Source organism: Clavelina lepadiformis, chromosome 2 (assembly GCF_947623445.1).
Source record: "Clavelina lepadiformis chromosome 2, kaClaLepa1.1, whole genome shotgun sequence".
Taxonomy (NCBI): Eukaryota; Metazoa; Chordata; class Ascidiacea; order Aplousobranchia; family Clavelinidae; genus Clavelina; species Clavelina lepadiformis.
In genome coordinates, this window is record NC_135241.1 from 19,861,302 (window position 1) to 19,886,230 (window position 24,929).

The 24,929-nt window shown below is 35.7% G+C and overlaps 4 protein-coding genes and 1 long non-coding RNA gene across 7 annotated transcripts; all 5 read right to left on the minus strand.

The window, feature by feature from the left end:
- Positions 1-997: 997 nt before the first annotated feature.
- LOC143446693 (uncharacterized) lies at positions 998-2,141 on the minus strand. 3 transcript variants are annotated; one of them, XR_013113970.1, is made up of 4 exons: positions 1,927-2,141; positions 1,651-1,850; positions 1,271-1,486; positions 998-1,118 (listed from the first exon to the last, which is right to left on the minus strand). XR_013113970.1 is itself a non-coding variant. In XM_076946448.1 (3 exons), exons 2-3 carry the CDS (start codon positions 1,475-1,477, stop codon positions 1,014-1,016), a joined length of 312 nt encoding a protein of 103 aa, XP_076802563.1. In that variant the 5' UTR covers positions 1,478-1,850; positions 1,923-2,141; the 3' UTR covers positions 998-1,013. The 3 variants fall into 3 exon arrangements, 2 of the variants coding, with proteins under 2 accessions (XP_076802563.1, XP_076802564.1); XM_076946448.1 differs by having other exon boundaries at positions 1,271-1,850; positions 1,923-2,141; XM_076946449.1 differs by having other exon boundaries at positions 1,651-2,141.
- A 378-nt stretch (positions 2,142-2,519) lies between these two features.
- Positions 2,520-3,542, minus strand: LOC143447171 (uncharacterized). The gene is made up of 3 exons (XR_013114049.1): positions 3,119-3,542; positions 2,867-2,993; positions 2,520-2,657 (listed from the first exon to the last, which is right to left on the minus strand). It is a non-coding gene; the product is annotated as an uncharacterized LOC143447171 (long non-coding RNA).
- Positions 3,543-5,307: 1,765 nt separating this feature from the next.
- Positions 5,308-12,041, minus strand: LOC143446483 (collagen alpha-1(XII) chain-like). The gene is made up of 10 exons (XM_076946128.1): positions 11,690-12,041; positions 10,546-10,738; positions 9,760-9,875; positions 9,273-9,460; positions 8,623-8,868; positions 8,370-8,524; positions 8,080-8,268; positions 7,582-7,770; positions 7,171-7,392; positions 5,308-6,851 (listed from the first exon to the last, which is right to left on the minus strand). The coding sequence occupies exons 1-10, from the start codon at positions 11,746-11,748 to the stop codon at positions 6,759-6,761; spliced, it is 1,650 nt and encodes a 549-aa protein (XP_076802243.1). The 5' UTR covers positions 11,749-12,041; the 3' UTR covers positions 5,308-6,758.
- A 733-nt stretch (positions 12,042-12,774) lies between these two features.
- On the minus strand, positions 12,775-15,770 carry LOC143444925 (uncharacterized). The gene is made up of 6 exons (XM_076943718.1): positions 15,596-15,770; positions 14,471-14,663; positions 14,132-14,247; positions 13,642-13,814; positions 13,092-13,246; positions 12,775-12,846 (listed from the first exon to the last, which is right to left on the minus strand). The coding sequence occupies exons 1-6, from the start codon at positions 15,646-15,648 to the stop codon at positions 12,775-12,777; spliced, it is 762 nt and encodes a 253-aa protein (XP_076799833.1). The 5' UTR covers positions 15,649-15,770.
- Positions 15,771-17,982: 2,212 nt separating this feature from the next.
- Positions 17,983-23,277, minus strand: LOC143446484 (uncharacterized). The gene is made up of 10 exons (XM_076946129.1): positions 22,495-23,277; positions 21,937-22,129; positions 21,651-21,769; positions 21,187-21,374; positions 20,286-20,531; positions 19,963-20,117; positions 19,677-19,865; positions 19,218-19,409; positions 18,821-19,033; positions 17,983-18,544 (listed from the first exon to the last, which is right to left on the minus strand). Exons 1-10 carry the CDS (start codon positions 22,545-22,547, stop codon positions 18,464-18,466), a joined length of 1,629 nt encoding a protein of 542 aa, XP_076802244.1. The 5' UTR covers positions 22,548-23,277; the 3' UTR covers positions 17,983-18,463.
- Positions 23,278-24,929: the final 1,652 nt, after the last annotated feature.

The window sequence follows — 24,929 nt, forward strand, 5'->3', positions numbered from 1 at the left end:
CGCGGGCGAGTACCTGTTTTTTGTCCTAATTGGTCAACCCAATACCTTACACGTAACGATTTTCGATTTTACCCGGTGTGGCTTGCCATATACTGTATACACATAAGGACATTACAGCGGTAGCGCAACAGGATATTCTGAACGGCTACCTCCAAAGTATAGAGGTTCGCTTAGATCACTTCGATCGTTTTGGCAACTTCGATTGCTTGTGGATGGGTTGAAATTGTACATTTTAAATGAAACCATGGGTTTAATTAGAATGTTTCGAATTCTTTTCATAACACCACTAAGAACATGCACCAATTAAATTAGGTGTGATCAAGGCGTGCACATAACATAAACAGAATGAATGGACAGGAGCAAATAATAAAGAAGCAAAAAATCCAACAATTGGTTAAAAAACATTTATTCGATTTATTTTGAAATGACCACACAATGTCCGCAAACTCAAAATAACTGCTTAAAGTTTGTGAGATTTATTATCAGTTTATCACATAGCGACCCCCTAGACTTCAATTGAATTCTACATTCAGTTTCAACTCATCCACAACCGATCGAAGTTGCCAAAGCAATCGAGGTGGTCCAAACTATCCAAGGGAATGGCCCAAATGAACTTAGCGGTCCAGGAGATTCTGTATTTTATAGAGGTATAATTATTGAACCCTGGTCTTACAATTACAAATCAGGCGTTCTAATCGCTCCGCCACCGAGATGACTTTGTATAAATATTACATAAAAGTACTTTTTACAACACACTTACTGTACTAGCTTTTACTATAGATGGTAAAGTTATAAAAATGTGAAAATGCACACAGTAATGTATAACTATAACAGGGTGCAGTAAACTTCTATGCGCTTTATTGTGAGTATTAGAAACAAAGACTGCACTAAACTAAATACATTCATCATAAAAATTTATAATTCATCATTAGAATGTGTAATTGTGTAAGTTAGGTTTTTACCTTTTGCAAGATAAGTATAATATACACTGTATATTGCCCACTATAATGATTTCATACCGAATCAGTTTTAGACGAAGAACCGGTGAATGTGTTGCTGACTAATTCGACTGCTGAGTTAGCGGTATCACTAGATTTTGTGGTCACCACCGTTACAACCTAGAATTAAAACATTTGTTGATGCTTGGTTGTGACATATAACAGCTTCACTCTACCAGTTTCACTATCGACTGAAAGTATGTACTAGTTTTAGCAATAAGCACTTCTAAGTTAGTCACACTTAAAACAAAAACATATCAACGCAAACTTACGGCTCCTGCGTTGCTGCCAGTGGCCTTCACAGAGGCATCAAGCGTTAGGTCAGCACTGGTTGTTTTAACGGCTACATAGATTGGGTACGTCTTGATGTTGTCTACAGCACACTTCTTTCTGACGTTTCGAGAGGAAGAATCTGTGTTAGATTTGTCAAGTACTTCAACCGCAGAGGTGCTGGTATCACCAGAATTCATTGTAATCATTGTTTCAGCCTGAACATGAAATGAAAGCCATTACTGGCGGTTACTATGCGATAATAAATTTTACGTTTTCAGGCGGTCAACAACATACTCTATAGTTACATGGAAGAACTCGTAAGGATTAATACATCGTTATATTGGATATATGTATTGCACCACTATGTAAGCAACAATACATTAGACTCTCAAAATGAAAATCAAAGACGGCTGAGCTCGGATTGGCTGTACTGTAGATGATGATTGATGACACATAAACTGTGGCAGTTGCGCAAGTGGTGACGCTGTAGCTCAATTCTATGGAACCGTTCGTTGGCATCTGGACTTCAAAGTAGTGAGTGTGGCCCGATTCGACCAAAATTGGAACTTCAGCGTCGTCCTATTCAACAATTCTTCATCAACATTTACAGACCCAAACGTTATTATAGCACAATGAAGTATATTGGCTCACAAACATTAATCGTAATAGATAGGCGTTTGTAGAAGTTAGGCTGTTGATCTTTCAGTTCGTTGTTATTTAATGTGCGACTTGTTTGCAAGTAGGCTTGTTCAGACGAGATACTGAACTCGCAGATACTGCATGCTTGACAAAATCGAGTGATTGCTGAAAATTTGAAGATCTGATACTGTCGACCCATCCAGTAAACAGTAAAGATCCACTTTGACATCTTACATCCTGTGAAACACAGCTTTGTTTGCTCATGTATTTAAATACTGTATATACAATAGCATTGACAAAAAATGATTTATTTTACGTTATATAAGCATCTTATTATCATTTTTGTTCAATTAGTTGCTTTTTGTATAAACTTGTGTGTATTTTAACCACTAAATTGTTGTTATTGGCCAGGAGCTTACCCATAGAAATATAGCTCCATTTTGATTATTGAAAAATACTTCACCCAATCTAGGGTTATCTAGGGTTATGAACTTGCATCGGTTATAATCTCGCAAAGTTGGGACAAAGTGTTTTTATAACAGGTGCGGTGCAAGGTTATTGATGAGTTACTTACTGTTTGAACTTTCATAATTTGTTACCGTCGTTTCAAAGACGCTGTTCTGCCCTTTCAGAATGTAATGCCGAGTCTACCAAATTGCTTGTTCGATAACAGTACCCGGTATCCCACAGTTGATAGAGATCAAATCTATGTAGAGTTTAGCTGCCAATTCGGATTTGAGTGGAATGCTGTTGAGACAATATTTTGTAAACTCTGATTTTAGAAACTTTTAATGCTAATGCCATTATTGTAAGGTCAACTGTTGAAGAACAATGTCGTGTAAAAGAAATCATAATCAAGCTGGTAGCAAGATTGTTACGGTCCAAAATAAATAAACCAAAATTTTGCAAAACAAAAAAGCACAAGGAATTTTAACAACTGAGGAAAAAACACGTACTCCAAATTTACGTAAACTCTCCATCCACAAAATCAGTAACACCTGTACCAAAAATAAGCTAAGTTTGGTCTAGGGTTGCTTGTAGTATTGTGTTGTTGCTGATTGTCTGGCGAATCGTTGCTGAGATCTAGAACATGTGGGCTTAATTATTTTTATTTACTTTGTCTTCTTAATACGCTTTTAAAATAATTAATTTCGGTTGTTCAACAAAGTTTGGCTGGTTTGCAATTTTCAAAAGTTAAAAATTTTTACCTGCCATATTCCACCTGCCGGATTCACATTTATAATCGCTGTGTTGCTTTCAAAGTCCGATTCGACTAAAGCTATAATCGTTTGACAAAATTGGGATGGCCCTTAATTTATTGATACAAGCGTCCACTACGTCAACACCGCTTTGGCCAGCGACTAACGTGAGGTCTTGTTGCGCACTGTAATCATATTAATATAATCCATAGTTCAAATTGATGTACTGTAGTGGGGGCTTTGAGCTGCACGTAAAATGAATTTTCACAATCTAAGATTTTAATTTCTGTTGTCAAGAAAGATTGAAATCGTTTCATGATATTTACAGGCATACTACACGTAGCAGGTTTTCTATTTTCCCATTTAAACTACAGTAGTCTAAGTGTTGAACCACTTCTATTCCCATTTTACCAGCATGTGTTAGTCACATGCAAAACGTGTTCAAAAAGTTTAATCCGTTTTTCCTAAACTTAAAAAAATAATTTTTTCCCAGCCGTAGTTTATTTTTGTACGGCCGCTTCACGAAATCTTTGCTGTTTTCCTAACTGTGGCATTATCTGTAAATTAAAAACTGTAGCATTATCGTTGATATGCAGTCATACAGTCTATATGTAGGCTCTACCAACAAATTATTTTATATACGGTAATTTGTCGTTGCATCATCCACCTAGAATAGGCCAATCTGATGGCTAAGATCGCTACAAGAAGAAATTTTGACTTTTATTATCTTAGTGAAACTCCCGTTGTTAAGTTTGTAAATGCAACAATGGCAAAATATTGATCTGTCTTACATTTATGGCAAACAACTTTTTGCACTTCGTTCGCCGATACTGTCGATAAACATGTAGGCGATTTTGTGCCTATGTAGAAAGAATATTGAAGATCATTATAAAGCATCCTTACTTCATATTATGTTTGCTAACTTTAAAGGGCCTTTGTTTGTGTTATTTGACTTTAGCATTGTATTGTTAAGAGTAATTGCTCACCGGCTGAGACCACGCCCCGTTGACAACACTTATGTTATTTCATTTTTAGTACTATAATGGTATATTTTCAATTCGGTGAAATGAAAAGTAGGGCAAATTAAAAAAAAAGAAGGTTGCAATTTGTATATGATTAAGTTACAAACCAAAAAAATATTTGACAAAACGTAAACAGAGTAATAAAAACCAAATAGTCAGCTTCATATAGGCTACACATATTATAGGCTTATTCCACACAAGAAAAGGCTATAGTCAGCGGACATTTACATTTCGTTTTTAAATTTTTAAAGCTGATGCGTAAAACAGTCGATCACAGAGTCGATCAGAGTCAAGAGTCAAAGAGTCAAAGAGTCGATCACAGAAAGCAGGCGACATGTCTTATCCTGAGAATGGTTTTGACCACTTTGACGGGTACATATAAAGTAAGATGGGACATGAGCTACTTAGCTGCAGGAAACACACCGCGCTCGCTATCGTGCAAATTGCTAGGTTTGACACCCATCTGTGCCACCAACGCAGGCCAATTCCTTTGCGCAAGGCAGTAACAACGATTGCTTCTGTTTAATGGCCTTGTTGAACATTTCCAAATATGGACAATATGACATCAAAAATTAAAAAAGAGATAACTGTGTGTGTCTGTCGGATGATAACGTTAATACAGTCAGTACAGGCGAATGCTCAACTGCGTTGGTCAATGTTAACGCAGTTTGGCGAAAATCCTGGAGAAAATAAAGGAAATAATAACTTTAAGGACAGTGAAGTTATAACTTAGTCAGAAACCCATTGCAAAAGAAAGGAGGACGCGCTACCACAAGCAACAACGTACATGCAACTAACAAACTGAAGTTCAAAAGAAAAATCAAAGACGACTGAACTTGATTTGGTTGTACGATAGAGTTGATGAAACTGTGGCAATTGCTACTGCGGTGGCAGTGAAACTTAACTTTCCATATAGTCCACCTGAACTTCAAAATAATGCGCCTGACTCGACCATAATCGGAATTTCGGTGTCATTCAACCGTAAGCAAAAATTTGTTGCGAACAACTTGTACTCCAAATGGTTCTTAAATTAGTTAGAAAAGTGTAGGACGTTTCATGTTGAAACCGGTTACGGCCATATCAAGCAATCCAAATCGAAAGACGACCGTACACATTTCAACATTGTATCGTCCAAACTTTATCAGATAAATTTGTGATTATAGTCTCAAGTGTAATTTGCAAAGGAGTATAGAATTGTAATCGATTGCCTATACTGGCGGAATAGCAAATTGTGCTGCTTTGACGTGAACGACAAATGCGATACAACAGCCGTCAAAACGTCTTCACAGCAAAATGTAAAGAACAGGTTGATGAATACAAGGAATTAGCTTGTGTGGAACACGATAAATTATTATTCGACATGCTTTTAATATATAAGCAGGTTTTTATTATACATATAAGCTATACGTTTATCGTGAGACTGTGCGTGTATACAAAACCACAAATTAAGCTCCCAAAAATAAGCAATAACTTGTTGAAATAAGAGACGTAACATTTCAATGGTATTCAGTAGGCTAACAATAAAAGAATTGGTGGTTAGTCAGAGATGAATATAATAAAGCAGTGTTTGGCCCAGCGATGCTACAATTGTAATTTTGGCTGATATTTTTTACAAAAACTTCCTAATCTCGCATAATGAAAAAATGACATTTATAGAAAAATATGACGTCAGAGATACGTAATAGGTCTACATCTTCTTAGGGTAACTTTCGAACATATTTAGTTCTTTAAAGAAAATAACAATTAATCCCTTAACTGATGCATTTTCTCCAGCTGTGTACTGCATAAAATCAAATTACACTAAATTAAATTACAATTGAACAGATCACACAGAAATACTGTGACATACATACACAAAATTAAATTGATTGGATACCGAAAACACAATTCCAATTTTTATAGACTTCACACCAACATTGCAAAAAATAATACAGTTGTGCGGATATGCTATAAATCATAGGTCGGCAACCCGCGGCTCTTTCATCTCTGTGCTCTGACTCCCGCGACTCAGAGCCAATGAGCTCATTTAGGAAAAGTTAATGTGAATAAATAAAGGTGTTTATTAGTGTCACAATGTAATAACTTAATGCGTTTGTCTGATTATTATAATTCAGAATATTTTATTCGGACGTGGAAAATCTTATATAAATACTACACATTGATTTTCGCGGGCATAATACGCATGACTGCTTGCCACTCACGTGATCCTAAGGTTATTTTTGTTCAAGGTCGCATGTCTTGGATATCGGTCTTTGTTTGGTGACTATGCGGATTTTCATCGTTGTAGTGAGAATTTTGCGAGGGTAACTACTGAAGTTTTTACGTGTAACTGTAAAGCATTAGTTCGAATTATATACGTAGCGTTAGGTTTTTTGTTTTAAGTAGTCAATTAGGTGTTGTGGCTTTTAGGTTTTAGTTTGACGGAAACGACACCAAATGGCTCTTTCAATGCTAAAGGTTGCCGACCCGTGCTCTAAATACATGTACTATAGACATTTGTGAAAGTGTACATTATTTGAGTCGTGCATAATCAGACTAAATTATTATTGTCGTTTATCATTTGTATGAAAAAAGGTGAAACACCACTGAATTCTTCGTATTTTGACACTGCACAGTCTTGCTTATGGCTAGATATCTACAGAGAGTATCCACGCAAGTAATGCTAAGATAAGAGCGGTCACCCACGAAAATTTATGTATTCCTGAAGCCGTTCCTCCCTTCTGTAAAAAATATTATAGCTGTAAACAACTATATAGATTGGTCAGTAAGTTAATTGCAATTAGGCAGACGTAATTACATTTTATAATTACATATAGGCTAAAGAGTTATAAAAGCTTCAACACGTTTGTATTGTTTGTATTGTTTTACGCGGTATATAAGCATTGCACTAAATTACAAATTTTTATTTTGCAAGAAAAATGCAAATGATATAACAACAGTATTTTTGTCAACCGGAAAGATAGGACGCCAAGACTAAATCTAACAGCAATAATTCACTAATAGCCCTTTGTAGACATTTGCAAAAAATAAAGCACTTACGGATCTCGTGTTGCTGCCAGTAGCCTTTACAGTTGCTTCAAGCGATTGATCACCAGCAGCTGCTTTAACGGCTACATAGACTGGGTACGACTTCACGATATTGTCTGCGGCACGTTTCTTCCTGCTACTAGTTGAGGCAGAGGAACTGGCATATGTGTTGCTGACTAACTCGACCGCAGAAGTAGCTGTCTCACCGGAGTTTATTGTTACCACTGTAACACCCTATATACATTTTTGTTAAATGAAAACAGTTTTTCGGTAAAACCATAAAAAGTCGGTTTATTGACTCTCAATTATACAGTAGTATTGAATGATTCTACATTTAAATTCAATCTGAGCCAAAGAAAATTTTTAATTTGAGCGTATACAGCTCTGCATCACAATCAAAAACTCATAAGCAATAAAACTTACAAATTGAAGTACGAAGAAGAAATCAAAAACTGCTGAGCTCGGATTGGTTGTAGATGATGACACATAAGCTATGGCAGTTGCGACCGTGGTGACAGTGTAGCTCAATTCTATGGAACCGTTGGTTGGCATCTGGACTTCGGAGTAGTGAGCGTTGCTGGAGTCGATCGAAATCGGAACTTCAGTGTCGTCCTATGAAAAATCTTTTACAAAATTTGTTCCCAGATAAAGCGCCATAATTCTGTTATAGTTAGCGGTATCAACATTTGTGCAACATGAGATGCCACGAACATTTTACTTTTGTATAATAAAACGTATTCAACATATTCATCGGGATTGTTTGTTGTTCATTAGCTTGTATGCGAATACCGCAAAGATTTTCGCTTGAAGACTCTCGCAATAAAGGAGCTTATTTAAGAGTTGCAAAATCAATGATATAAAATTTTCATTAATATTTCATGCTGGTCATTGGTGGGATGGTGTTATGTCAAAAAAACTTACGGGTATCAAAGCTGGTATCCTGCAAGCTTGAACGGAAACTCTGTCTTTGAGAATGGTCACCAGTTGGTCAAACTGGCTGAGACCGAATGCATAGTCGGAGTCTGGATCACTGGCAATTTCACGAATTTCGTTTTCCACAAAACCACTGCCTACGCCGACCCCAAAAACCGTTACACCGTCTGCTTTTATCTGTAACAGATTGCAGCAAAAATTTTTATAAAAGATTTTTATATGCATTTTTCTTAAGAAAGGATAAATTTTTAATCTAAATCACAAAACTGTAGCCTTACAGTTGCTGACGGTTCTGTAACATTGTCGCCACTCTTTCCATCTGTTAAAACCAGTAAAATCCTCGGTGCGCCATCCGCTAGTGGTCGCATACCGGTCGAGGTGTTAAACATGGTGGTGCGCACGAATTCTATTCCATCACCCGTGTTGGTCCCGCCTTTATAACGAAAGGAATTTTAACAATTAAATTAATCTTTATAAAAACTTTCCATTGTCATGTTTCAGGATTAAAGTTTATAAAGTACTCAGTTTCACCTCTAGGATAGTTTGTATTGGTCACTGCGTCGCTAAACGCGCTGTTGCTCTGATGTTGATCGAACTGACTGATTGGGTAATTACTACTTGAATAAATTGTCAAACCGGTTCGAACTTGTTCAGACGAGATATTGAACTCGCTTGCTAGTTGATTGACGAAATCGAGTGATTGCTGAAAATTTGAAGATCCGATACTGCCAGAACCGTCCAACAGAAAGTACAGATCCATTTTCGATACCGTACATCCTGAATGTCGTACAATGTAAAGCTTAACAGACACTTCAGGTTTTCGATGCAAACATAGAATGTTTCATGGGTCTCATGATCTTTGAAAAACGTTTGAAACAAATAGCCTACGTACTTTTCTATGTATTAGTACGTTTAACTAACTTAATTAAATTTAATTAAATTTTCTTGTGGCAATGAAAGACAACTTTTCCGTTTTTAGTAAACCAGTCATAGCTCTAAAACCTTCCTTAGTTTGTAATGTCACAATTTTCTTGACATTTTTGGTGGTCTATACTCTATAACATGCTGTAATTTTTTAAGAGGTCTCCGAAAATTTTTATCTTGACCTAAAACCTTTATCAGTCTAGTAAACGTAATAAATTCACTTTTAAAGTCATATAAATAGTGTTTTAAAAACTTACTGTTTGAGTTTTCGTAGTTTGTAACCGTGGTTTCAAAATAATTGCTCTGACCGTTTGAAGTATAATACTGACTCCACCAGCTTGCTTGTTCGACAACGGTGCCCGGTAAGTCAATACTCTGAGCGAATTCAGTCAATTGTACATACTCTATGTAAAGCCTCGCTGCGAACGCAGATTTGAGTGGAATTCTGTTTGAAATTATATAAAAATTTCAAGTTTTTTAAGTTTTTCCCAATTCAAGAATTAATTATCTTTAGCTGTACATTTTACAATGTATCTTCTACACATTGGAGTTACAGCCGTGTAAATAAAGTTTTAAAAGGTAGGTTTAGAGGATATTACTGTATACCACAAGCAAAAAACAAGCCAATTAATGTTATAAATGACCATACACATTGAAACAGTATTGCACCTCGGTTAAGCAAACGTATTATTCCACTATAATAACTCTAGTAATTAAGGTACAAAACAAACAAATCAAGCTTACCGGAAATCTCCATCGACAAAATCAATGATATCGGAGCCTAATACAATTTCAGTCTGTTTTAAAATTGCTTGCAGTATTGTGTTGTTGCTGATTGCTTGGCTAATAGTGGTTGTAATCTACAAAATATTTTAACTGGAATCGCAAAACGCAAAGTATTAAAACTCAAAGTTATTCATGTTGGTGTTACCTATACACAACTCCCCATAGCACCTGGAACTTGTTACTTAATTAGTTTCATTTCTTTTCAGTTAAAGTTTCTTAAAGGAGAAGTGTAACCAAACTTTCTTTACCAGGAACCTTCCCGCTTTACAGCTAGTCAATTAGCTCTGTCTTCTTTATTCACATTTAATGGCATATCTCTTCGGTAAAAACATCCGTCTTACTGCTATATCACCCAAACGTTGACTGAAAACCACTCTATACCCGAGCGAAACACAACACAAAAACAAATTCCACGCAATCATAGAATCAGCGTGGGACGCTAAACACCAATTAGGCCCTGGGGGTCGCGATGCGAGACGTCACAAAAGATCGACTAAAAACACGTGTACAAATAAATAAGTAAAATACAGCATGACGTGAGCAAGCCTAAAACCTGACAAGCATGCATACAAAATACACAACGCGAACAAAAATAAGAGCTGACTCACACATTTAACTAGATTAAAACATAGGAGTGGTGCGAACAAACGATACGGTGGCTATAAAACGGGTGCATAAAATAATCCCGTGACAGAAGCATTTGTCTATTTTTAGCTTGCATCTATATCAGGTTAACTGAATTACCTGCCATATTCCACCAGTTGGATTTGCATTTATGATTGTGGAGTTGCTTCCAAAATTCGATTCGACCAAAGCAATTCTCTTCAGAAATCCATAATCGTTCGAAAAGAGCGAGATCGCGCTTAATTTCTGAATACAAGCATCGACCACGTCCTCACCACTAGAGCCTGGAACCAAGGTAAGATCTGTTTGAGCCCTGAAATCATATTTAATATAAATTTAGATCAAAGTTTTTCGTTTCTGGGTGGAAAATAAAATAAGATTTTTTTAAATGTGAAGGTACTAGTGCAACTAAATTCGATCAAAGCAGTGGTTCTTAACCTATGGGTTATGAGTATGACCCACAAGGTGTGTCGTAGAAGCAATCTTATTGGGTCACCGTACAACAATATAGCCATGTTACTTATGGATTTACTGAAACTGTGGTCGTTAAGGTTGATTGGATCGAATTGGCATGGCAAAGAAAATTGCGTAACCTTAAAATTTTTTCGTCACATCATGCAAGGAAGTTATGGTGAGTGTGCAGCATTCATATGCGCATGAAGCACACAGCATGCTTGCATGTAATTGATAACATCTATATGCGTTTAGTTATTGTTGAGTAAACAGTTAACGTTAGTTAAAAGCCCGTAGCTCGAAATAGGGCACTATTTGTGGCAAGGTCTATCCAAATCTTTGACTTTTTTTTATATCGAACCACCACTATAAGGAATTAGCATTCTTACCACAACACTGTTTGTAATTACAGTAATACAAACAGTTCGGGACCTGCTTTGTTCTCGTCGCGGTTCTTTTACCACTTAAAATCGGTATAAATTTAGAACAGCATGGGTACTGGCATTGACATTTGTATTCACGGTAAGGTTACAGTTGTTAAAAAGCTAAGAACCCTTGCTTTAAAGCTTTACATACCAAATGGCGGATTGGAAAAAGGGTAATGGGCAACCAGCTAATATATTCGCTTGACAACAAATTTTTGTTGTAAAGTTATAAGCTTTTAACTCGCTGAATAAAAGATTTATGCACTTTTTCACAGTGGTGTTGGATGACATAAGCAGAATAAGTTGCTTTTATTTAAAGACTTGATGACGTACACATATAATCATTGTCAGCGCATACATTCATACAGTTTTGTATTCGCACATACCGGCAACAGATAAAAATAGAAGCCAGGATCGTCCCAACAAAGAAATGTGACATTTTCATTTTTTGTAACTTATATTCCTATTTCAATACTTTCTTCTGACGATCGGTCTTTCGTTTTAAGTTTGTGTAAAACTATAAACCACCTTTAAGTTTCGTTAGTCTACATTTTTCACATTTAACAAGCAAGGCAAACGCAATATTCTGGCTTATAATAACTAGTGTAATAACGAATTTCAAAAAATCAAATACCACTAGTTAACTCTGATAAATTACTTTCCTTTAAACTCAATCTCACTTCAAAAAACTGATCTTGCCACTAAGCCTACCACGGCGCTGACAAATCTACAAACCGTGTCCGATACACCCAGCGACGCTAAAGTTGTACTAATACCCTTGACGCCTTTAGCAACGAATTAACGATGCATGCTCCTGTTCAGTGGTCCAGATGAACAATTTCAAGTTCGGATAATACAATACAAAAAAATGCTTCAGGTGTCACCGTTTACCCAAAATCGATCACTATAAGCTTGAGTTATAAAAATGTAGAACACCGATGTTTAATTGCTCCGAGATACACAAATTTATATTAATTACAAATTTGCAAAGATTATAAACTAAACATTTAAAAGTATGTTCTAATGTCGTTCTTAACGATGAAACAAATTCCTTGCCAAGTTAAAGCCTTAGTACAAAGTTACAGCTTAAAGTTCAAACGTCTGCATCTGTTCATGACACCTGAAATACTTTAACGTAAACGTTCTTCACGCAATATTTACCTTGCGTAATCTACTTATATCTATAGGTTGGCTGTACCGAATTACTGTATCGGCCGTGGTACTTTTTCGGTACCGATACCGGTTACGTCGTTACTTTTGAAAAAATGTACCGAATCTCTGTACCAAGTTACTTTGTTCAAGAAATTTAATTCGGTCCCGGCACTCGATACTTTTCACGTGATAATTTCAAAATTTTAAAATTTATAGTATGTTTTCAAAAATACATGTTAATTAATATTTAATACTAGTTTTAGCATCTGTTGATCTTTTATAATCGAGGAATGTCAAGTAAAATCGCGAGCAATTAAAGTCACTTATGTTTTGACCTGGAATAACCTTTACCGGGGGTATAATTGCGGCAAGCATCGATTTGCAGCAGCATCTTTTACATAAAAAGTACAGGTATCGAGTACCGGCAAAGTAACGAACTACGTTTTAATAATAGGACCAAATACTGGCATCGTCGGCACATTTTTGCCAAGTACATGTATAGTTACCGATGGCAAGCAATCTAGTATAATTATATAGAAACATCTGTACTGTTAAAAATGTTTTGTAAAATTCACCCCTTGTCGTGGCAGTACTTTTTACAAAAAATAACGGAAAAAAATAGTAAATATTACTTACTTTCTTTTGAAATTTTGTTGGTTTAATGCAACTCGCTAAACTAAACTCGCTTGCCAACTGGTCGATAAATTTGAGTGATTGCTTAAAATTTTGGGAAGTGATACTGCCCGAACCATCCAGTAAAAAGTAAAAATGCGCTTTCGATACTGAGCATTCTGTGAAAAAATTCTTATTTAAATTTCTTTTTTTCGATTTCTGTTACAAACAAAAGATCTCAGATCTAATCTTCTCACATAATTCATAAAATATTTCTTTAGACTAGAATAGCTTATGTGCTGTTCTATACTTTTCCATGCAAGATATTTAATTCAAGTGGGATTTCTTGTGCCATTGAAAGATAAATGTACGTGTATTTATTTTTTTCCAAGCACTTCTTAATTTCATGGAGCACCGCACTTAATGTTAGAATCTTGGTCTTGTATGAAACAATCTCCTAACTTTCAGCGGGTGTAGATCTTGCAAGAGCAAGAGTTTAATTTATAATGCTACAAAGTTTTATCAGACGTGAGAAAAGACTTTTAGTAGCACAATTAATTTATTACAAACTTACTATTTGTATATTCATAATCTGTCACCGTTGTTTGAAAATATTTGCTCTGACCGTTCAAATTATAATATTGACTCCACCAGATTGCTTGTTCATATACAGTGGCCGGCGATATCTGTGTCAGCTGTATATATTCTACGTAGAGTCTAGCTGCAAGGGCGGATTTGAGTGGAATGCTGTCGAAATTTCATAAGAGTTTAAACTTTTAACGTCTTTATCCAGGTTATGTTAACTATTCTGGTTTGGTATATAAAATTTGTTGATATATATTGACTATACTGTAAGCTATAAGCTTTTCAACTTTATTGCACTTTACACTTATTAGCAAGTATATAAATAACGAAGCAATATTTAGTCGATGTTAAATGACAAACAAAACAAGTTAATTAAGAGAACCAATTTTTGAAAAAATATTAAGTAGAGCGTCCTGGTTATATGCAAACAGATTAATAAATACATAAACGCAGTATACCAGGTCAGTCGACAAAGTTACCTGAAATCTCCATCTGCAAAATTAGTGACATCATTGCCTAGACTCAGTCTCGCTTGGTCCAGGATTGCCTGCGAGGTTGTGCCACTGCTAATTGCTTGGCTAATAGCGGTTGTAATCTACAAAATGTTTTTTATAAAAGCAAAACAATAAAAACAACACTAAAACGCGAAAGACTTTCAGTTTTACCTGCACTAAGGGCCACCTAATAATTCTTAAACTTTGTATATATTTGTATATATATATGTATACAGTATATGGTTTAAACTACTGCATGTTTGAAAGCTCTAAAAGGAGATACCGTCACATATTTCTACACTCTTATGCGTTTAATAAAATTACCTGCCATATTCCACCAGTTGGATTCGCGTTTATGACTGTGGAGTTGCTTCCAAATTTCGATTCGAACAAAGCAATTCTCTTCAAAAATCCATAATCGTTCGTAAAGAGCGAGATCGCGCTTAATTTCTGAATACAAGCATCAACCACGTCCTCACCACTAGAGCCTGGAACCAAGGTAAGATCCGTTTGAGCCCTGAAATCAGATTTATTGTAAAATTAGATCAAAGTATTTCGTTTCTGGGTGGAAAATAAATAAGACTTTTTTTAAATCTATAGTTACTAGTGCAACTAAATTCGTTCAAAGCAGTGGTTCTTAACCTATGGGTTATGACCCACAAGGTGTGTCGTAGAAGCAATCTTATTGGGTCACCGTACAAGAGTATAGCCATGATACTTATGGGTTCACTGAAACTGTGGTCGTTAGGGTTGATTGGATTGAATTGGCATGGCAAAGAAAATGCGTAATCCTAGATTTTTTCGTCACATCATGCAAGGAAGTTATGGTGAGTGTGCAGCATTCATATGGGCATGATGCACACAGCATGCTTGCATGTAATTGATAACATCCATATGCGATTAGTTATTCTTGAGTAAACAGTTAAAGTTAGTTAAAAGCCCGTAGCTCGAAATAGGGCACTATTTGTGGCAAAGTCTATCTAAAATCTTTGACTTTTTGCTGATATCGAATCACCACTATAAGAAACTAACATTCTTACCACAACACTGTTCGTAATTACAATAACACAAACTGTCCGGTACCCACTTTGTTCTCGTCGCGGTTCCTTTACCACTTAAAATCGGTATAAATTTAGCAAAGCATGGTCCTGGCATTGACATTTATGGTCACGGTAGGTTACAGTTGTTAAAAAAGCTAAGAACCCTTGCTTTACATACCAAATAGCGCGTTGAAAATAAAGGGGTAATGGGCAACCAGCTAATAAATTCGTTTGACAACAATTCTTCGTTGTAAAATTATAAGTTTTTAACTCGCTGAATAAAAAATTTTAAACACAGTGGTGTTGGATAGCATAAGCAGAATAAGTTGCTTTTATTTAGAGACTAGATGACGTACACATAGAATCATTTTCAGTGCATACAATCATACAGTTTTGTAATCGCACATACCGGCAACAGATAAAAGTATAAGCCAGGGTCATCCCAACAAAGAAATGTGACATTTGTATTTTTTGTAACTTATATTCCTATTTCAATGCTTTCTTCTGACGATCATGGTGTGCAACTGAAAAACCGCAAAACGGTCTTTCGTTTAAGTTTTGTGTAAAACTATATACCACCTTTAAGTTTCATTAGTCTACATTTTTCAAATTTAACAAGCAAATGCAATATTCTGGCTTATAATAATGACGAAATATAATAATAATGATAATGACGTAATATAAAATAATAATGATGTAGAGAAATGACGAATTTCAAAAAAGCAAATACTACTAGTTAACTCTGATAAATTACTTTCCTTTAAACTCAATCTCATATCAAAAAACTGATGTTGCCACTAAGCCTACCACGGCGCTGACATCAAACGTGTGAATGACTTTACTGTTTACTGGATTAATTTATCAATTAAGTGATTTCATGCTTTGCTGGTTCCCAGCCTGTTTATTTTAATCCTTACCAATAACAATGCCAAGTAAATGTTCTTCCGTAGGCTAATTACCCTCTACCAAGGTAGATAAATAATTTCCCTAGCCGAGTCTACACGCAAAGCTGTTTCCGCTACGCACTTTTTAGAAGATTGTTGTAGTACGTGGCCATCACCCAATAAGATGAGTGGCAAACGCGTGTCGAAACTCGCCAAACTTTCATTTACGCTTTGCTCGACTGCAAACCGAATTGTTTTTATATTTTTCTACCTAGTAATCGTCAAGACAAACATAAAAAGAATTTCTTTCAGTATAGGTCGACTTACTAGCAGGTATACGACCACGAAATGATGTATTTTCATAGCTGCTTTCTGGCGAAACTAAAAGAAGGGCTTTAGAAATATAAAGCATGGCTAGTTTTTTTAACTTCATAAGAAATTGCTACTTAGCGTATAACAGATTTAAAGATTTATAAAAGGTAATCAAAATTTCATTCGACGCATAGGTATAGGCACAATTTAGCTGTTTGTAGGCCATAGTAGAACATACAGAACAATAAGCGCATATAGGCTACTTCGAAAGGCAACAAAATTTGTGGGGAATTAAGGATAGAATGAATACAAGGAAAAAAGTTGAAGGAAAAAATACGTACAATCACGGATGAATTCAAATTCATCAAAAAGAAAAGACCAAGTCATTAAGTATTAAACAATCATCATCAAAAATCCATTAAACGTGGAATAAAATTGACTTGGGTTTAGTTCATAAAAAATTGGCATATGTGAAATTGGTATTTATAGATCTATTTCATTCGCAGACAAAGTTTTGGTCGCGTTTCTATTTAGTCTATAAAAAGCACAACTTCACATTACGAGTGTTATACTTCGAATTTTCATGGACTAGTTTCGATAAAGTCTCACCGCACACACACTATAATACGGTTTCGTCATGGTTCAGATTTTCAAAGGTTTCGCTACTGTAAAGAAAAGAATTTCGTGCGGTGTTTCCCAGGTTCTGTGTTGCTTTCAGTGGAATCTTGCTTCCAATTTCTTCTTGCCGTCTCTTTTGCGAACGCCTGGATTTTGGCTTTGATGTGTTTCGTCTGTCTTGATCTTTGGAAAATCTCTGTCCAGCTTCATTGGAATTGCGGCATCGGTGGAAATTTAGACAGTGGGGTTTTTCGGCTGTCTCTGCTCTTATTTCTCTTGTTTGTTTGTTTGCTTGTTTTGACCGGTTATATTCCAGGTTTGTTGGGACATTTCTAAGGTTTTGTCAATATTCGATGTAGAAGGAGCACGTTTGGGCCTGTCTTTTATACTCTATGCCGAAACGACGCATAGCCTATGTACGAGGGACACCAGAGCATAGCCAGATGCACATAAGCTGTTTCTTCTTAACTCTGCATGTAGGCTAATCTGTTTCCATCTTTCATAGCACACTTGTCCTTCCTCCATCCCCGGTCCTTTGATAAACAGTTCGTGGTTATCTTATCCAAATGTTGAATAAGCTTTGTGTATGTTGTGTAATGTAATGTTGAGCGTGTAATGCTGTTTATTTTCTATACGTTTCTGCACCTAAGCGGAATACCTGTTGTTTTCATTTTTTGTTAATGAAAAGAGGTTTGTTCCAGGGGCACAGAAATTGCATTTTTGACTATTTTGTTTTATTGAACGCCCGATTCTCCGGCGCAGTATTTAGCTGTTATAGTTAAACATGGTTTTATAATGCTATAGGAGTTCTGAGGATTGGAATTAGAATTAGGAACATGTATGATGATTATAGTAATTATGGCCTCTTCAGGTAACATATGTTACAAACACGACCCCGTCATGCATTTCTATGTTTCTTTTTAGATTATCCATTTAACTTTCTAATACAAGCCGCCTCGAAAAAATACCCTGCAGAGAAACGTCAACAGAAAACCAACTTGATATAGACAAGCAATTTAAACACGAAGTATCACATGGATAATAAATAACTTCTTTTAGCCTACATATTGTATCTTTCCGGAATACATTTGTATTTTGCACAAACTCAAAAAACATTTTCTTTCACTTTGTTACTGTGTTAGAGGATGAATATTCTTTTAAATACTGCTAACTCACACCAGAATAAAACTACTACTAATGAACTGGTAGATGTACAAAAACCCTACCCTACTTTTCAGAAATTTTACTTTAAACTTAATTAAGATAAAGGTGAGAACATATTCCATTATACGATTACAATTAAGTCGGAATATATACAATACTAGTTGTTAGGTACCAGCTGATAAAATTAGTTGTTGTTTTTGCATGCACAGATAAACTTGCTGCGACTGATTAATTATTTAAAAGTAGTATCATACAGTATCTAACGAGAAAACCAGTAAATCTGCAAAATGCTGTCAACTTCACATTGACAGCATCGAAGCAACCAGGGCTAAGATAAAAGTGTTCATCCAGGAATATTTGTTGATTTCCGATCCTCCACTCTGTAAGAAAATATCATCGTCTTATGAACCTGCATTGAGCCGCGCACTTGGCTATACATTACTTGCATATTCACATAAGCTCACAACAGCATGTACATGTACATATCTCTTTGTTTCATGTGCTAGATTTATCCCAATTACTACTACATTCAATATGCTCTACCATTATGAACTAGATGGTTTTGCTTCAACCCGTTTTACATATCATGACACCAAGCGGAACAGTGAAAACCGCAGAATGTGCTTTATAGTGGACTAAAAGCTATAATCACTTACGGATTCCGTTATTCTGCCAATTGACTTCACAGTGGCATCGAGTGGTTGATCACCTGCTTCAACGGCTACGTAGACAGGATACGACGTTATGACTTTGTCTGCGGCGCGTTTCTTTCTCCCGACAGGTGACGAAGAATTGGTGAATATGTTTTCAAGTAACTCAAGCGCAGAAGAAATGGTTTCACCAGAATTTATTCTTACCACTGTGACACCCTGAAGTTGTCAAACGAAAACCGTTGTAGTATTTGGTTGATTTTTTCGCCCAAAAAATTGGACAACAGCTGGGACTAACGGAAATAGTAAATTTAGAACCCTTAAACCTCATAAACCCTTATAAGTCAGTCGGAAGCGCTCTGCAGACAAATGAAACGTTTCAAAGCAATAAAAATCAACTTACAAATTGAAGTTCAAAAAAGAAATCAAAGATTGCTGAGCTTGGATTAGTTACAGATGATGACACATAAACTATGGCAGCTGCGCCGACAGTGGTGACAGTGTAACTCAATTCTAGAAAACCGTCGATTGGTATTTGGACTTCGGAGTAGTGGATGTCACCTGACTTGATTGAAATTGTGACTTCAGTGTCGTCCTATACACAATAGATACTTTATATATAGATTACTTTAAATTTACAATATGAAGTTGTTGCAAATGAGGTTGAATTAACAGCTAAATTCACGGCATTTGTTTGTGCAAAAACAGAGTAATGCCAGAAACACTATCTAGACTACTAGTTGGAATATATGTACATGTCTTGTCATGATTGCTATAACAACTTACTCTAATCGAAATGAGTTTAGTTAACTTAAAAGTTTACATGCATCATGTACAAAAATAACGGTTTGTAGGAATCTACCGGAACTACGATTGGTATCTTGCAAGCTTGAACGGAAACTCTGTCTTTGAGAATGGTCACCAGTTGGTCAAACTGGCTGAGACCAAATGCATAGTCGGAGTCTGGATCACTGGCAATTTCACGAATTTCGTTTTCCACAAAACCATTACCTACGCCGACCCCAAAAACAGTCACACCGTCTGCTTTAATCTACATAGAACAAAACTCGCTTATTAGTTCATGTAGGTACATGATTTAAATTATAAAGGGATATATGTTTGGCTTCAATTGTTAAATTTAGTCTTACGGCCGCCGACGGTGTTGTAACATTGTCGCCACTCTGTCCATCTGTTAAAACCAGTAAAATCTTCGGTGCGCCTTCCATTGGGGGACGCATGCCCGTGCTCGTGTTGAACATGACGGTTCGCACAAATTCTATTGCATTACCCGTTTTCGTACCGCCTTGAAATCAAGTGTTGAAAAAACTATAGCGTTTTTAATTATTAACATCATTGTCAATGCGGATAATATTAAAGAGTTATGCAAAGTACTTTTTAATTTGAAGTTCTTCACAAACTACATACTTGTAATTATGTGCATGCAAATAATGTAGGAATTTAAATTTCTTACCGCCAGGATATCTTGTATTATCCACTACGTCGCTAAACGCGCTGTTGTTCTGATGTTGATCAAACTGACTTATGGGGTAGTTACTGCTTGAGTAGATTGTCAAACCGGTTCGAACTTGTTCAGACGAGATATTGAACTCGCTTGTTAGCTGATTGACGAAATCGAGTGATTGCTGAAAATTTGAGGATCCTATACTGCCAGAACCATCCAGTAAAAAGTACAGATCCATTTTCGATACCGTACATCCTGATAAAAGATTTTTGTTTAGTAATTCTTTTGCTATTTTATTGGGACGACAATTTTGCAACAAGTTGCTTCTTCACGTTACACGTGAATTTCATAAACTATCCGTTAAAACCCGAACAGAATTTATATTAACTCTTGATTTGTTTGTGTTTATGAAAACATCGAAATAATCGCTCGTTAGTGTTGCACTAAACACTAACACTTTTTGTTAGGAAACACCAAGATAAAACGTAAATACGGGACTATCGGAAAATAAATTCACTTAAAAGTAGTTAAAGATCATATATGACATATAAATTGTTTTTGCTGCATATCAACATTTTCTGTGGTTACAACAGGATTACATATACAGTTTATAGAATTTAATTCGACTTAAAACTTTTTTCTTTGACGTCAGTAAACTTTCTTTCAAACTTGCGTAATTATAGTTGTCACTTTAATGTGGTTTCGTAAAATATCTTACTGCTATACAGTATAAAATGTAGGTAATTATATCAAACTCAGTTAAACATACACCAAACTACTTTCAACTGTGTGTCTACTGTATATCAAATAACTTTAGAGCAGTGTGGTAATGACTCGAGTCACGTTTTTGATGACTCGAATTGACTCGATCTTTACTGACCATTCACTTAAAAGTAGTTTGTAAACTTACGATTTGCAGCTTCAAAATCTATCACCAAAATTTGAAAATAAGTGGTCTGATTGTTCAGATTATAATATTGACTCCACCAACTTCCCTGCTCGTCTGGCGTTCCCGGTATGTCAGTGCCTGTTGCAAACTGTGTCAGCTGTACATACTCCATGTAGAGTCTAGCTGCTAAGGCAGATTTGAGTGGAATGCTGTCGAAAAAATGTTTTTAAGTTTACTTTCATATTTGTCAGTATATACGGTTTGTTTGTCTGTTTTACTTGTAAACTATAACCTTTATATTCGAAACACACACTAAAAATTTAATCTTGTACACAAAGGTTATTAAAAGAAAATACACCAAGACACAACTAACATCAAATGACCAGAAAAAATATATAGGATAAATAATATCAATCATTACGGTAGCAATCCAGTTTATAATGAATTATACTGCAGAACAAATTTTATGCGAAATTTAAGCTCACCTGTAATCTTCATGAACAAAATCAGTTATATTTGACCCAAATGCAAGCTCTGCTTGTCCCAAAATTGCTTGCAAAATTGTTGCGTTGTTGTTGATTGCTTGCGTAATGTTGGTCGTTATCTACAAATATTTAATAAAAGCACGCGATGTAGAGTCTGCACTTAGAAAACACAGGAAACACGAATTGAAACTGTTATTTCATTCGATTTCGTAATTAGGTGTTGAAGCTTAATGTGTTCGAATGGAGATTTGCTTTTGCACACACCGTTATACACGAGTCAGATTACCTGCCATATTCCACCAGTTGGATTTGCATTTATGACTGTGGAGTTGCTTCCAAATTTCGATTCGACCAAAGCAATTCTCTTCAGAAATCCATAATCGTTCGAAAAGAGCGAGATCGCGCTTAATTTCTGAACACAAGCATCGACCACGTCCTCACCACTAGAGCCAGGAACCAAGGTAAGATCCGTTTGAGCCCTGAAACCAAAACTGTCTTTAGAGCTGATTCGACACCAAAACATGGCATTTACTGGAAAAAATAGGGTATTCACGTGTAGTTGATTTCACTGAGAATCTGATAAAGAACAATGCACACTGTATAAGTTATATTGCATTAATATGTATATGCCTATTTATATGTGACACACAAACAGACATCAAATATATCAGAAACAAAATTTAAATTTTGAGTTGTACACAAGAGATGCAACTGTTGCAAATAATACACTTATTGCTCTTTATAAAATGCACATTTATAAGTTTTCATTAAGTTATTAGACAAAAACTATGTAGAAAATAGTTTCCAGCACGGAACCTCTTCTTATCTTTGCAAACGTACCTACCTGCAATAGGCAAAAACAAACACCAGAATCGACCCAATCAAAAGCTTGAACATTTTTATCTTTTCGAATTGATCTTCTTTTTTGTTCGTTTGTATATCTACAAGTCTACATACAAGCTTGGCTTTGGCCGTTCTTCGAGTTATGAGAAAAACTTAGTGGTTTATTAAAACACACGTACTGTAGAAACCAGGTGTCAAAAACGTATACAGATGATGATTACGAACTGCAAAACTTGCAAGGAAAGTTTTGAATAAAATTTTCTTTGATAGAACCGTGCTTACTAACTTTAATGTTGGTTTTACCGTTAAGTGAAATGCATGTGATCCCAGAACAATTGTAATCTTGTCACTAAACATCGAACGACATTCCTCTCCGTTAACTTTGTGATTTTGTTGATAATTTAGCCTATAAGCTGTATCTGGTCATTTTAAATCTTACAGGTGACGATTGTAAATAGATTTATGAACAAAAGCAATTTCCTTGTTACAAGCAGTACAAATTGATTAGTATGGTACATCAAACTTGATAGCTCTCCAGCAACCTAACCATGTCAGTAACGATGATAACCATGCAGTAACCAAACTTTTCATTTATAATGAAACAGTAAGTCTAGCTGACATGACGTTAGTTGTTAACAATTTCAATGTCGTTTTTGTTCATATAAACCTTATTTTAAAGATATGCTATCGTATTTAAAATATATACAGCTGCTGGTAAAAATGTTGCAAACTTTACACAAATCCATTTCATGTTTTGCGCAACTAATGCAAACTAATATCTATGTTGTCTCAAGGTAAACTGTCAAGACAGAATTTAAAAAATCAATAGAAAGCAGCTTCTTATATACTAAGGTACTATACTAAGATGTCGAATGTAATTTGCATAATAATATGTCGGAAGGTTATTCAGAAAATCCTCAATGATCTTAAAATAATAAGTGAGTATTTCTAGCAAAGGTCATAAGATAGCATTTGGTGCACAATATTTTCAGTTCGTCCACAGTAGAAGGCGTTGCTTAGCAACAAAACTTTTGGACTGGATTTCAAAAAAACCGTTATTTAAAGACCGATAACAATATTGCGTACAGTGTTGAAACTATATTCGGAACTCTTTCATTTGTATCGTTTGCCATTGTTTCCATTATCTCCATCTTAGTTGGCCGGTCAATCTTCCTTAACCTTAACACTTGCCGTATTTTGTTTGTCTTAACTTATTCTTGTCTTATTGTTTGTCTTGCTTCAAGAATTTTGGTCCATAAGCAAAGTTTGAAAGAAAAAGATCAAGACCTATTTGGATTACTGCGTGAAAAAAGTTCCAATCTTTCAACGTTGAAACGTTGGAACACCGGAAACTCGTAAAAATGGGTCATGTGATTAATTTGAAAAGATATTTTATAAAATAACAAGAATCATAGCAAGAATAGCAGTACGAATTAAATCAAGTATTTTGATTTGAAGTTTAAAAGTGTTATCTTATGCCTACTGGAAAAGTTCCTGAAAGACGAGCACGAGGCAGACAGAAACTTTCCGTTCTTTTCAAATCAAGGTCAACACACGTAAATTAATCGACAAATGCCAAAATCGAGAAGTCTTTATGTCACCTTTAAGCACGGATAGGGCACGATATTAATAAAGAGAAATAATATTTATTTAAAAACTCACAATAAAGGCTTTTACGGAACTTTTCTAATTTTGCCAGCTTAAGAAGGTACAACGTCTATCAACAACCTCTTTTCAATGGATGATATGAAGCCGTATGTAGTTGTTCGACGAATGGTGACAATATTGCGTAAGGCGCTGAAAACTTCGTTTGTATGACTCGCCATTATTGTCAGTGTTTTTTCATCGCACTTAACCTGAACTCATCTCCAACTTAAACTTCAGACGTTCTTTTGCTTGACCATTGTATAAATGTGATGAAGTACTTTTGAGTGTCCAAGTGAGAGAAATGTCATCACGCATATTAGGGTGTTTTTTAGGTTAATTTGGTTCAATCTGACCTTTATCATGCATTCCAAGGAAAAGTGTTTTAACTATACATACGTGGTGGCGTATTTAATGCTGGCGCCTGTGTGCTGCGTGAAACGAAGATTGCCTTTCCACTTCACATCGCTTATAGAAGTACAGAGCAGGGGTCTCAATGACAATACTCGAAAACACAACAACATCGTGTGTACCCCGAGATGTATTTTGAAATTATCATATAATAATTAGTCAACTTTTTAAGTGTTATTGTGGTTCTAATCTGTTGGTAGGGAGGATCACCTTTAGCTCATCAGCACTTTTACGCTTCCTGGTTACAATATTAATCCCTTCCGAAATACTCGATTCCTGCTGTTTCAATTCGTCTAAACTTCAGTTAGGTTTTGCTTTCAACAAGTTTGGATTTGAACATGAGGGCGAATACAGAAAGATAAACAGCGGGAAAGAGAGAGT